Source organism: Zootoca vivipara, chromosome 5, assembly GCF_965207765.1.
Source record: "Zootoca vivipara chromosome 5, rZooViv2.hap1.1, whole genome shotgun sequence".
Taxonomy (NCBI): Eukaryota; Metazoa; Chordata; class Lepidosauria; order Squamata; family Lacertidae; genus Zootoca; species Zootoca vivipara.
This window is the reverse complement of record NC_142588.1, coordinates 5,375,084-5,390,131: the sequence shown is the minus strand read 5'-3', so window position 1 is coordinate 5,390,131 and position 15,048 is coordinate 5,375,084. Positions and strand designations below refer to the sequence as shown.

Sequence of the window (15,048 nt, the reverse complement as noted above, 5' to 3'; positions counted from 1 at the left end):
TCCTTCCAGACCCTAGAAGAGCATTTTCAGTTAAAGGAGCTCAAGATGACACAAACTTATGAATTTCCCACCGGAATTGGGGAAGGCTTCTGAGGGCTGTTCACAAGCTTGATCATCTGTATTGTTTCAAATTGTGTGTTTGTTTGTTTTTTTTTACTTTTCCCTAGACGTTTCCGCAGACAAGATGTCCGTCATGGAAATGCAGCTCAGCAGTGCTTTGGCCAGCAATTTCTTGGTAATTTTCATGCTGTGTGTTAAAATGCTTTAGTGAATCAGCCCATCAGAGATGGACGGCCTGTGGCTCTCTAGAGGCTGTTAGACTCCAGCTCCCATTGGCACAGTTAGCATGGCCAATGGCCAGGTACAAAGGGATTTGTCGTTCAGAAACAGTGTGGGGACCACAGATTCCCCACCTTTGAAATACAGGGAACTTAGCAATGCATACTTTTTCAAGAAGAACCCTACGAGAACTTAAATCAATGATTTCATTAATTTAGGTGCGTCATCCTGACTATCTGCCAATACAAGTTTGTATATAAATGTATAAACCAAGCCTAATCGGAGATATGGTTTGGGTTATTGCTTAGGCAAAGGTCTTTGATACATGAAACCTTTAGGTAGCTTTTTCAGTGGACCAATGTTCTTGAATTGTCAAGAGAAAACCTTTTGAGTGCTAGACTTGATGAATTATGCAAGTTTGTGTCAGGATCTGCTGGAACTTGAACATGGACACCTGGTCACTGGTAGGATTTATAGACTGGGATGATTTTTATAGGGTTACCACATTTCAAAAAGTAAAAACCAGGTCACCCTGAAAGCTTATTTTAGGAGGACTTCGATTTTATGAAGATTGATTTTTCTATTGACTTGTCTAAGATCCAGGACGTCAATTCCGCCTTTGAAATCCTGGTAATGTCCGGGACGTATAGCAGCCCTAGATTTCTAGCCCAGCCAAATTAGGAGGAACCAGTGAGTTAATTTGGCTGCCATTGCCTTCATTTGCACATAATGCATGGTTTAATGCAAATGAGCAAATCAGCTCCCAGAGATGACTTAGTGTTAAGTGCTAGCCAGCCATTTTGTGTGTGTGTTAAAATGCTAAGTCAATCCATGGCTTGCTTAGCATGAAGGAGCAGACATGGACTCCCAGAATGGTTTGTCTTGTGATTTATCTTGGGAAGCTAAACCGTGAACACAGGTTTGGACAACACACTAAGCCAGGGGTCTCCAGCTACGATTGCACAGCAGGCTGGAGGGCGGGGGAGCGTGCGCCCGTACACGTGCGAACACACAATTTCTAGTGCACCTCCGGGTCAGAGGAGCACCGGAAATAGTGTTTGCACACACATAGAAGGCCCCTGCACCTGTGCACAAGCTATTTCCGGTGCTCCTCCGACCCAGAAGCGGGTCCCTCTGCCGCGCAGATAGGAGCGGGCGGGGGACAGGGGGCAGCGGTTGCTGCGGGCCAGATAAATAAGGGTCTCGGCCTTATCCAGCCCCCTTGCACTGAGCCAAATCATTACTTAGTTCAGCACTGCACCCCAAGAAAGGAACTGGGGAGCAGCAAAGCAGCTACAGTCTCTTCTCCAGAATCACTTTTACTCATTCACAGTAAGCCAAATTTTGGCTCAGCATTCAGTGCAAATGAGAGACAAATGAACTCATTAGTTCTTTCTAACTTGGCCTGGCAATAAATCCTTCCAGGTCAAGCCTAACAGGTGCCTGCCGCTCTGTTCAAGAATCTCTACCTGCCTAGTCTCCCTAAGCACCTGCTGCTCTCTCTAGCTACCAGTTTTCACATCTGTCTGTTTGGTCAGCTTTGCTACTGGTTGTCCTCTATGTAGCAGCCATCTTTTACTGGACTTGGCCTTTGCCTCCAATGGTTCTGCCTCTGTTAATCTTGAGTACAAGGACCCAACATGAAGTTTCAAAAGAGAATTTGCAATGAAGCAGCTGTGAAGCAATATATAAATCTGGAGAGAAAGAAATGCTAGCAGGGGTCAGAAGCATAATGCATTCATATCCTTGAACCTGCCTAGAACTCACAATTACCGATCTCTTTAATTCTTTTCCCAAGTGCACCATTTAGATAGCAGGCATCATTTTGTGGACCGGACCCAAAGAGCTTGACCCTCCCTTCTCCTGCTAAATACCTTGCCAGAGAAAGCTTTGGTGGAATTGTGATTCCATGCAGGACAGATTAGAATCTGGAAGGGAAATATTTCACAACGCAAATATTTTTCACATTTGTCTGGTGATGTGAGGAAATTCCATACTGTTTAGGGTTTTGATGCATTTCTCTGAAGAGTTTTCTGAACATTGGCAGTAGAATATATAGCACACTGTCATATTTAACTGTAAAAAAATGCATTGGGATTTTAGATAGGATTGTAAGATACTCAAGAGACCTTCAGATTAGAATGTGGCAGATTCATAATTCTAAGAAAAACTGAAGTTTTTATCATGGAGAAAAGGCAAATTATAAAATAGAGACAAAAAGACATTGCTGGGGCCACCTGCTATTCTTCAAGGAGCACATTGAGTAGGCATTCATGGTTCTGGCACTAAATGCAGCCTGTGGGACGACTGCTTCCACAAAGAGCCTTCTATTCAGCATGGCATGTGTTTGTAAAGGGCTGCAAGTTCTCTTGGCAAGTTTATGCAATTTATAAAGATCAGCAGATGACTAATTTCTGGCCTCAGGACAACAAAATCATTTGCTCAGTGGCAGCCACCGAAGACTTGATCCCACCAAGTTCTCAAGTCTGAGCTTGTTGTTTAGTGATGGTCCATTCAGACTGGCCTTGAGGAATCGAAGGCCAGGAAGCAGGGCGTCACAAAGGCGAGGGTCTGAGGATCAAGGAGGAAGCCGAAGGGCCAAGGGTCAAGGAGCTAGATGCAACAAGGCAGGGATCAGCAGCCTCACCTGTCCTGGGGACAGTCTACGGTATATCTAACAATCCAAGATAGCAGTGGGAAACAGCGCTGTAACAAGGGAATTTCCAGCAAAAAGGGGGGGGGGAGTTGACAGCTGTGGCTTAGATTAAGGGAGTTTCCTGCAAAAAAAGGGAGGGTTGGCAGCTATGGGCTAGAGGGGGCTCAGTGCAAAGGCCAGGGCCAGTCCTATCATTTGCCACCCTGAGCCACCTGCCTCACAGATTGGGAGAGACGGCAGACAGAGTGCCTCTCGCTGCCTGCCCAGGCCCCTACAGCTCTGCCAGAAGGAGTGGGTGCCCTGGCCAGGCACTCCCATGCCCCTTGAGCTTCCATTGCTAGCAGCTGCCTAACCAGGAGTTTTGGTGAAGCCTCGCAAGAACTGAGGCCCTTTCTCTCTGCTGCCAGCAGTGGGCAGCAGCTACCAGCCCTGCAAGGATGCAGTGGTGCCCATCTTTATAATCTCAGGTGGCAAAATGGCTTGGGCTGGCCCGGGTGAAGACAAATAAGTATTTGTGAAGGACCATACCAGGTTTTTGTGTGTGTTTTCCTTCTTTATAGGAGACATCCTGGATAAGACCGAAGAGCGACTAGCGTACGGAATAGAATACAACAGCACTCTCCTTGAATGTATACCAAGGACCTTGCAGGCCAAAGTCATCTGGTTTGTACAGAGAGCACACGAAGCACGAAAGGAAGAGGTACTTTCTCACTGAATGGAAGGGTGTAACCTCTCTTGCACGGGCCCCGTTGTCTACTTCACATCCTCCAGTATCAATGGCCTTTTTACAGCCATCATCATACAGTGGCACCTCTACTTACGAATAACTCTACTTACGAATTTTTCTACTTACAAATAGAGCTCCATCCGCCATCTTGGGTGCCGTTTAGATAGGATTTTTTTTCTACTTACGCATTTTTAGATAGGGTTGCTTCGACTTACAAATTTTTTCTCCCAATGCATTCCTATGGGACTCGACAATTTTTTTTCTACTTACGAATGTGCGTTCGGAACGCATTTAATTCGTAAGTAGAGGTACCACTGTATCCTTATCATCACAATATTGTGCAATATTGTGAAACGCTGTGTTGTGCTTCCTGCTTTTTAAATTAAAAGGAAAGGTTGCTCTGTAAATATTTTTTTTTTAACATACTTTTTATTAATTTTACAAAATACAAAAAAAACAAAAAAAACGGTACATACTTAAACCCCTTTTCCACCTCCTTCCTACCCACCCACATGGGTCCTCCCCTGCCACAGAAGTATCCCATGTATGTGAACAGTCAGAGATGGTCCATTTTATGCTTGGATTTCTGTCCTCCTCCCCCTCCCCTGACCCCAAAGCCCCCCCCTGCCACCAGGGAGCTCCAGCAAACCAGGGCAGTACGCAGGAGGCCATCCATCCAACCATCTATTGTCATACCAAAAAAAGAGAAAAATAGAAATAGGAAAAAAGGGAAAAAAGAAAGGGCAAAAAAAAGAAAAAAACAATACAAAACAGAAAAAAAATTTCTTACATTCATAGTTGTAAAACCATATTTTGTGGGCTTCCCCTCCCCCCCCTTCCCCGGTTTTCATCCCTTTTTTATCATCTGCAACAGTTTCTTACTTTATAAAAATACACCTTTGTATCTTATACAACTTATAAATCAATTGTTAACATTTTCATCTAATATTCAAATCACTGAAAAATCAAACTCCCATTTTCTCTTCCCATGCCTAATTTTTTCTCCCTCTATAAGCCTCCATATTTTCACATTTTCCAAAATCCATTCACTTTTAAAACTATAACTATTCTCAATTTAACCTTACATCCCCGATCACCGGCTCCACCCCCCCCAATCCAGCAAATTCCAAAATCAGCAGACCAGTTATAAACCTGTTAATCCATCCTTATAATCACAACATCACTTTCCCTTCACCCCACCCCCTGTTTACAGTCTTTTGCCATCCAGGCCACCATACAGGACCCCTGGATTTCTTCTCTTCTCTGCATATTTTTTCCTTCTTCCCTGTGGGCGTTCTGGAGTTCCAATAATACCAATCGTGCCCCCCTCAAAAGCAGGGCACTCCATCCAACTTTTTGTAGAGTAGAGTCATCATTTTTTTCGTGGTGTGCTTCATTTTGTGTTGAATCATCACAGTCCTCATCTTCATCTTTTCCTTCCAAATCACAGTCACCATCATTGTCATTCTCACATTCATCTTTTTCAGTGTCAAAAGCTTCATCTCCTAAAAAATCATATTCCGCCATCACCATCTGAAATTTTTGCTGTAACTCTTGCCGTCGTGTCTCCTCTTGACATAGCTCTATTCTTGTTTCCCACATTAAGGTCAAAACAGACCACTGGAACTCAGGGGAACACTTTTTTGTTGACATAATTCAATCCTGCCAAGGTCAAAACTTGTCACGTGGGGTGGAATATGATCACAGTTTATTTTCTCGACTCCATTTTAACAAGCTGGCTGCATTCTTCAAGTCTTATTAACAATAAAGTTCGAACTCACATTTCACAAGCACTTAAACCAAAAAAGAAATTCCACAAAATCCAGAAATACAAAGTGAAATAAAAATTGACTTATAAATCCTGATCAACTCACTGGGTTGTCTGGGCTGCCGGCTCCCGGGGAAAAGAAAGGTTTTTCTTAGCCTTTACCTCTTGCTGCAGGGCAGTCATAAACCACAGTCTCTCTCCCCTTTTCACCCTGCATCAAAGGGGAGATTCTCTTTGATGCCTTTGAGGGATCCTTTTGAATTACAAATCTTCTGTTTACGGCTTCGGGTTTCTATTTACTGTCTCTTTTGTTGCCGTGGGGGGGGGGGTGGCTTCCTCTTTTCTCCCCTCTCTCCCAGATCCAAATTGTTTTATAATCCAAATCGTAAGGTTACTTACAGTCTTTTCCAATCGTTTTATTTTCGGAAGAATCCAGCGCTCTCCGCCTTCGGCTTGAAGCTTCTCCCTGCTAGAATAACGTTGCCGCTCAAAATGGCCCCCGCGACTTCTACCCTCCTCGCTCCGGAGCTCTTATTAGAGCTAACCGAAGAGTTGGGGAGTCCGGATTGGGGCTGTGCCGAGCAAATTGCCCCCGGGACGCCCTTCCCGAGGTTCTAAGGGGCGCAGCGTCGCTCTCGCTGCCCTCCCCACTCCTAGCAGGGACGGGCCGTCTCGGAGACGAGACGAAACCCCGCCGATCGGCGCTGGCGCTGAACCCGGAAGCCGCTCTGTAAATATTTAGACCGCCTTTAAATAACCAGTTTATTTAGATTGTGGGGAAGGGTTCTTGGGAATGATGCAGTTTTCTTTGATATGTAATCCCTCCTCTGTGGACCAGTTCACACATGACGTGAATAGGCAGGTCATGCACATCATGGTCAGAGGAGCAAGCTGTGAGCTTGTGCGCCCTTCCTAGAGTCGAGCCTCTAATCCACCAGGAAAACCCAAGATCTGCATCTCACACACTCATGCTGTGTTATCAAGCAGTTTTTATAGATTAGATTATTCTGACACACGGATCTGCCACGAGCACATCAACTTTCACTCCAGATATCATTGATTTCAGTTAAAGAGTTGATCTCTCTTATTAAAATGAGTGGTGCCTTAAGGTGCTTAGTTTTTGACTGCATTGAACCCAAAGATGTTTGAAATGAACACACACAAACAGGGCCGTCTCAAGCCGGTCGGGCGCCCTGGTGCCGTGGCGCGGAGATCGCTCGGGCGTCCCCGCCCTGGTGGGCGGGTGCAGTGCCCTCCTACCGGCCCGGCACCCTGGCGCCCCGCACCACTGAGACTGCCCCTAGAGCCGGGCCTGCACACAAATTATGCTTCAGTTTGTTCCAACTTCTGCACCCAGGTTGCTCCTGATAAGCTTTCCAGACCCTTTCCAGAAATCCAATGAAACTCCATGATTCTGTTATCCTGTCGTACTGTTTCTAATTCCCCTTATACTTTTTTACCTCCTTTCTCCTGATTATTATTATATTATTTTAAAAACCACATTCATGTGATATTACTGTATTGCTTTATTTCCACTGAATAACACCGTTTCCTTGCTGCCCACCCTCAGGTGAAGACTGATGAAAGGGTACTCAAAGTGGACTTTGGCCTCTTGTTCTTAAGGCTGCACAGGATGGACGCCGGGACGTATTTCTGCCAGACAGTGGAACACAGCATTGTTCACACAGTAAGAAAGATCACACTGGAAGTTGTGGAAGAAGAGCGTGTGGACGACATGTTCAACAAAGACTATGAGGAGGACGCATCGCACAAGATGCCCTGCCCGGCGCAGAGCAGCATACCCCAGGGCTCAAGACCTTGGTACAAGGAGTTCCTGCAGCTAATAGGCTACAGCAACTTCCAGAGAGTGGAGGAGTATTGTGAGAAAGTGTGGTGCACGGACAAGAAGAGGAAAAAGCTGAAGATGTCTCCATCCAAGTGGAAGTATGCCAATCCACAAGAGAAGAAGGCGCGCGTCAAACCTGACCATTACCGTGTTCCCAGGCACACTGCTGACTCTTGATGGGAAAAAGAAATCCCACGGATTCAAGAAAGCTTTTTTTTTTTTTTTGGACCTAAGGAAAGGGAAATCCTTCTTGGATTTAGTGCCGAATACAGGTTTATATATATATGAAACGTTGAGACTGGAAATGGGGGGGAAATGAGTTTTTAGTAAGTTATACACTTCATGTCTGTTTAGATGCATTTTACAAAAAAAGAAAATCTGCTTAATTCTTTGGTCTACTTATATCATTCCACAATGAGTTTTCCATTTAAGGACAATCTGACAATCATCGTGTTCAACATTTAGTCCAATTAATCAAGCATGGACCATGTTTGTACTGTATATTCTAGTGTGTTGTTGGGGATATTTAAGTGAACACAAATGCTAAAGCATCACAAAGCAACAATGTATGGTTTTGTTTTGATTTCACAAACATCTTGCTGATTTTCGACGTGGCATATATCCTGTGCCCCACAGGTTTCAGTTTTCATTTCTGAAGAGCAGTTTCTAGGGCTCATTGCTGCAGAAATCCATTTGAGTATGTGACAGTAGCCACGGCTGTGAACAGAAATGATGAAGGGTCATAAATAAAAGGACTAAAAACAAATAAGGCTGGGGGGGGGGACACTGAGTACAATATAGCAAAAGCAAACAATGATTGTATCTCATTGAAAACAATGAATTAGTTGTGGCTAACTCAAATCCCACTTGATACCAAGGGCAGTTAATCATGACTAATTTTAGCTGTGCCCCAAATATCTTTGTTCGATTTCTGTGTCCCGTTTACCGATAACTCTGAAGGCTGACTCCAGTGTCCTCTTTTGGGGAGAATAACTTACCAGGAAGAATCGTCTTACTAGGACAAAGGGCCACCATTAGGACAAAGGGCCACCACTCAGAGGTGCAGCACCTGCTTTGCACACAGAAGGTCCCGGGTTCGATCTCTGCCACCTCCAGGGAGGGTTGGAAGAGATACTCTCTCTCTGAAATCCTAGAGAGCTGCTGCCAATCAGTGTGAACAGTACTGAGCAGGATGGACCAGGGCTTCTTAGGTTCCAATTGCTGTGTGCCCAGCACATGCGATTTAGAATGTTCCATATTTACTAAAATTACATTCAGATTAACACAAGCGTCCATTTCCTCCACCCCTTGCCTCCTTCACGCTTGTTTCCACAAAGGATTTGCTCGCCATAATCTGCCTCCCATCAGCCCAGGGCTTGCATCTTTTTTCTGCAGGGGGCTCAACCTGGATCACACTTAGGCTCATAAGATGTGGCACAAATACAGTAAGGTTCGTTTTGGCACTCCACCTCACACTAATGCATTTTCTTAATTTGGAAATGATGAACAGGGTGCCCATCCCTGGTTCTTAGAGCCATCAATATTGTTAAAAGCCTGAAGAAAATTGCTACTTATTCCTACAATTGACTGATTGATTCCATTTGCATCTGAACCACAGCCAAGTAGTACCATTTGATAATGCCAGATGTTTTCTCTCTCTCTCTCTCTGGGAGGTTGGTATGACCACCAACCAAAGGAGCAAAGTCTCAAAAGCTCATGCGAACTCCCTCTTGTGGCAATGAAACAGCATTTCATTCTGCTCTGTGCAGTATATATATTCTAAATTTCAATATGATGCAATAGATTATTAGCACTGCAGGAAAACTATAGAGAGGTTCTTATTCTCTCTCTCTCTCTCTCTCTCTCTCTCTCTCTCTCTCTCTCTCTCTCTCTCTGGCAATTTCCAGGTGACACTGCAAAATTACATGTTCACATTGTTTCAGATGTTCTTGATGTCATTTTCTATCCCCAATCGGTTTTGCCCTCACCACTCGGCTTTCATTTGCTGCAACTGCTGTTTAAACTTGGTATTTTTTCCTCCAAGGTAACTCCAGGATAATTAGTCCTTTTAAGTCCACTAGTGCTCTAAATTAATCTTCTTATTCATACACCGAGACAGTCCTGAGCAGGACTGGGTCATCAATCGACACATTTTGCTGACGAGTAGATGCAGGGTGAAAAGTTTTACCTTGGAGTGGAGGCTTGGCTAATAAATGGAGTCCCACTGCAAGGTTGGGTTGCAATCCAAATGTTGAGTCTCCCTCCAGCCGGTCCAAAACAGCTGCTCTGACCTCCATTGCTGGAGTGATGTACCTCCTCTCATGCAGACCTCAACATCCTCCCTATGGAAAGTGCAGGGAGGTGGAAGTGTGGGTGGTAGCCCACAGAAAGACACCCCCCCCCCAAGTGGCTCATTCCCATTGCAGGAAGGAACTGAGCCAACTCAGGTTCCTGAGCTGGCCACCCATCACTTGACGTCATTGGACCAAGCAAAGCGTTTCTTGCCACCACCCACCTTGTGTCCTGGCTGGCATGAGGAGTGCCATTGCAGATGTGGGCCTGGCTATGGCACTTCATCACACACCCCTGCTGCCCAGCTGGGGTTAGGATTGCCTTGCCCATTTTACAGAAGGCCAATTTTGACCATCCTGCCAGGTGTTCCATGAGATTGGTTCTGGTGCTGTTCGCTCACCGCTACAGCCACGAGGCTGGCCACCTGGCGTGGAGCAGGCATTATGGCAAAAGCTCTAGGCGGGCAACATCTCTGCCCCTTTGAGAGGGAGAGACTCACCCTATGGGCTAACAGGCTGTGTGGAATAAAAAGAGTCTGCCAATGTGGGTTTGCCAGTTAAGAGACTTTTACTGAAATAAAATGGAAGTCCATGTAGATGTTGAATACCATTCCTGTCTAGTACCTGCTTCTCTTTGTTATCGGCTAATTAAATGTGAAGTAAATGGTCAGAATTCTCCATTTCCTTTTATTGTGTGTGGACTCATCATGAAACCCATGGACAGATGAAATATACTCTGAGTCGAGAGTGAATTTCATACTCTTTATTCAGCTCGTAGTCATCAAGGAGAAGAAGAGAAGAAGAATGCCCATTTCCCAAAACCATCTGCTTATATACATTATTTACACACTGGGCTTTGCGTGATTGGCTACTTCAGGGCTACACCTATGGGCCAATCAGTTTGTGGATTGACTTCTGCCAGCAGCCTGATTGGCTACTCCTGCAGGCCAATCAGGTTGCGGATTCACTTCCACCTGGAGTTGGATTGGGTGGCTCCTGCGGACCAATCAGACTGCTGATTCTGGATCCTATTGTTCTATGATTCAGCTCAGTACATAACACCAGATGTTCTGTTCGGATAATAGGCTAACATACACTGTTGCACATCTTCCCATAAATTTCCATCCAACTGGAGCTGTTGAGGAAAGTGCCCTCAACATGGGGGCGATCCTTTTTTTCCCCCAGAAGGCAAGAGTATCCCCCCCCCTTCATTCTTTTGGAAAAGAAAGTCACTTGGTAGATTTTTCTCGGAATAATCACTATCTTTTTATTTTATTTTATTTTTTGTAGTGGCCACCATTTGACACCAGCTCTGAGGCATTATGGGGATGCAAGATGGCGGCTGATTTGCCAGCACATTTTCTACTGTTGCCACTTGCACAATAACAGGGGGAGGGACCTAGGAGGAAAAGGAGCTGTACTACAGGGGTACCTCGAGTTACAAATGCCTCAGGTTACAAACGCTTCAGGTTACAAACTCCGCTAATCTGGAAGAGTTACCTTGAGTTGAGAACTTTGCCCCAGGATGAGAATGGAAATTGTGTGCCAGCAGCAGCAAGAGGCCCCATTAGCGAAAGCACGCCTCTAGTTAAGAACAGTTTCAGGTTAAGAACGGACCTCCGGAATGAATTAAGTTAATAACTAGAGGTACCACTGTATTGCCATTGCTAAATGATGAGCCTCACTCCCCAAAAGCTCACCATTAGAGAGATTTGGGGAAGTGGTGGCTAGCCAGGAAGGCCGAGGGTGATCCTTTGAGGCCCCTGCCAAGTGCTCCTCTGTGTGCAATTGCACTTAGGGAGGATGAGACAGAGATGGGCCGGTCCTTTAGCCTTCAATGTACCAGGAGAATTTGCTATCTTTAAGCTGCTTGTTACTATTCCGAAATGAGTTTTCTGAAAAAAAGCAAGACAAAGCTCTCAGTTTCCAGTTATTTTTCAAGTGTTATAATAAAACCAATTGAACAACTTGGCAAACCCTTTCTGTACTCTGAAGCTCTTCCTTTATTGTTATTGTTTTTCATCCCATGGCTGGAGGCATTTCCAGAAATCGTAAAGGAGAAAGAAAACGACACAATCTTTAAAAACAAACACCTAGTCAATGAATCAAGTGTAGAAAGTAACACAAGCAGCTCACCCCCGGGGACTGCGTGGGGACACTGGTGGAGCCAATCTGGTGGTCTCACTGCTGCAAATTAATTGAAACAAAACATGTTTTCTATCTTACTCGTAATCCTGTACTCAAAGCAAACACCAAAAGTCAGTTGATCATTATGGTGTCGGAAGCCTGCAGCCAATAGAAGGAATGATGCGCTCGCCACAATATATTGAGGTTCTATGAAAGAGAGTTATTCCAGAGCTGGAAAAGAGGTATCCTGATGGTGCTGGGATATTGCAGCAGCACCTAGCCCCCTGTCACACATCGAAAGTGGTGAATTCATGACAGAGCAGAAAATACAGGTACTTGATTGGCCAGGGAATTCCCCGGACGTAAATCCCATTGAGAATTTGTGGGCTATAGGCAAAATTTGCAAGGACCCAGGTAGCGGCAAGGACCCAGGTGGCGCTGTGGGCTAAACCGTTGATCCTAGGGCTTGCTGATCAGAAGGTCGGCGGTTCGAATCCCTGTGACGGGGTGAGGTCCTGTTGCTTGGTCCCAGCTCCTGCCAACCTAGCAGTTCGAAAGCAGGTCAAAATGCAAGTAGATAAATAGGAACCGCTATAGCGGGAAGGTAAACGGCGTTTCCATGTGCTGCTCTGGTTTGGAAGCAGCTTTGTCATGCTGGCCACATGACCTGGAAGCTGTACGCCGGCTTCCTCGGCCAATAATGCGATATGAGCGCGCAACCCCAGAGTCGGTCACGACTGGACCTAATGGTCAGGGGTCCCTTTACCTTTACCTTTAGGCGGCTCTGCTCCACCAGGCAACTTGCACCTGGTAACAGTGGAAGCAATAGGTAAAAGCAACTTCCTTCTTCAGCTTCCTAATGCCTTCCAGAGAAGTTCTAGCACAAAGACCTTTCCATTTCCACCGATTGCCCTAGAGAGCAACAGAAGAGTCAGGAAAGACAACGTTAAGTTCCTGCTTTGCAGAAGCATCTTGCCCTCCAGGCTTGTGCTCTGCAGTTCATCACTCAGCCACTGTCTCTGTGTGAATTCCTGCAAAAGCTCAGGGTGTTTGTGCTCTGTATTGATGCAGAAGTGCAACTGCACACCACAAAATGGACCAGACCAGAACTGCAGACCAGAAAAAAGGTTATGTTTCTCCCATGACTCCACCAGTCCTGCCACCACAATGGATTATTTGTCAAGGTGCTTGAAGGATTATATCAGTGGTAGGCAACCTAAGGCCTGGGGGCCGGATGCGGCCCAATCACCTTCTCAATCCGGCCCACGGACGGTCCAGGAATCAGCGTGTTTTTGCATGAGTAGAATGTGTCCTTTTATTCAAAATGCATCTCTGGGTTATTTGTGGGGCCTGCCTGGTGTTTTTGCATGAGTAGAATGTGTGCTTTTATTTAAAATGCATCTCTGGGTTATTTGTAGGGCATAGGAATTCGTTCATATTATTTTTCAAAATATAGTCCAGCCCACCTCATGGTCTGACGGACGGTGGACCGGCCCAGAGCTGAAAAAAGTTGCTAAACCCTGGATTAGATATTTGAAAATGAAAGGAGTACCTAGCCTCTGCTTGGCTACTGTTCTCATTCCCTGATTTCCTCCATCATAATTTGGTAATTTAATAATAATTTGGTGAGGCAAGATTTAACGTCACAATGCTCACTGGCCAGGGCAAGGAGACTTTGACAGTTTCACTGGCACTCTGAAAGATTACATCTTAGGCATTTTTTGGTTGCTTCATGTTAGAGAATAAGCAATTCCTAGGTCACAAGCACACTCAGGACTCAGCTACATTAGTTAAAAAAAAAACCCTAGTGTTTTGAATGCATTATAAACATGCAACCCCAGATGGTGCTAGAGAGCAAATTCTAGGAAATCCCCCCCCCCTTTCGTTATAACCATTTAATTTCTGACTTATTCATAGTGGGGTTTTTCCTGTGTGTAGATAGGCATCAGCAAACTTGGCCCTCCAGATGTTTTGGCCTACAACTCCCATGATCCCTATCCAACAGGACCAGTGGCAGGGGAAGATGGGAATTGTAGTCCAAAACATCTGGAGGGCCGATGTTTGGGGATGCCTGGTGTAGATCCAACCACAGAAAAGGCCTGTTCCCCCTGGAACTACAAGCACAGCCAGCTCAAGACATTCTGGGAACTGAATGAAACGAGATGGTGTGTGCATACACACACACACACACACACACACACACACACACACACACAGCAATTCCAGAAGCTAAGTGCATTGGCAGCTGAATCTTACATTGATACTTCTCCAGGGGTGGTCTCTGCATTCAGCGAGATGAAGCCATTTGCTTTGGGTGGTGCATCCGACCACCACCCAGCTGACACCTTGCCCCCATCATTGCACCTCACTGGAGCTTTGCCAGCGTCACCAATACAGCACCTTTGCCCACACTACTGCCACTGCGACCTTGCTACTGAGCCATGGCAACCTGGATCTCCAGTGGGGTGGCAAGAGCATAGATTTCAGACATGCAAAAACATCACCATGCTGATTTAATTATCTCTGCAGGGCCTTAAAAAAAAAGTAGATGCTTTGCAGTATCATCTCCTCGTGGCAGGGAAGCTATTTTGGGAAACAGAAAGCTCAACTCTTTTAAGAGAAGCCACTCAAGTTAATTGAATTAAAATGCAGTAGGAAGCCAGATCCTATGAGCCAGCTGTAGTGGCCTTTGTACATTAATTTGAATGTAAAGAAACTAGTTGCAGAAAGCATTTTTAAAAAGCCCCCCCCCCTTTCAAAAAGGTGGGCCTTATTCTATATCAGCGTTTTTACAAACAGACATTTCCTCCTTATAATTCAAAATTCTCCTGGGACTGAAGAAGGTGCTAATTTATTTTAGGTCTGCCAGGAGGAAGGGAACAGGCCCGGCAATTCCTTATTGAAGTAGGAGGAAAGAATCTCACAAATGTCATAGTATTTGCAACTGGCCTAAAAATAGAATTCAGGAGCTCGAACAAATTAGCGAGTCCTCTTATTTAAGGGCTGCTTTATTTTTAGCAGGATGCATAAGTGATCTGAAGAGGTGGCGGAGGAAATGCTGTGCATCAGATACTGGCCGGAGATTCCATTGGTTATGCGCTTGAGTGGTAGCTCAGTTTTCATATGGGCCTGAAATGCATAACACCAAATGTTACTCACCACCACTGCTACGCGTATAGAGGCCCTCCCTTTTTTGTCACGTGGAAAAGCAATTCAATGCGGGGGGGGGCAACTCAGAACCTATATGGGTGTGCAGAGACCTTACTGAAAATGAAGGGCACCCCATGCATGTCAAGGTGCAGCAATTTTTATTTCTTCAATCAAGACTATTTTGGCATTGGTGTGTTACTGCTG

The 15,048-nt window shown here is 45.3% G+C and overlaps 1 protein-coding gene across 2 annotated transcripts in view; it reads left to right on the top strand.

Moving 5' to 3' along the window:
- The window catches only part of SEMA3E (semaphorin 3E), a 165,507-nt gene extending 155,270 nt beyond the window's left edge, over positions 1-10,237 (top strand). For both annotated transcript variants that reach the window (XM_035138053.3, XM_035138052.3), the window contains exons 15-17: positions 168-235; positions 3,496-3,635; positions 7,001-10,237. In XM_035138053.3, coding sequence (XP_034993944.2) covers positions 168-235; positions 3,496-3,635; positions 7,001-7,453 — 661 coding nt within the window. In that variant the 3' untranslated portion in view covers positions 7,454-10,237. The remainder of the gene's footprint in view (positions 1-167; positions 236-3,495; positions 3,636-7,000) is intronic.
- Positions 10,238-15,048: the final 4,811 nt, after the last annotated feature.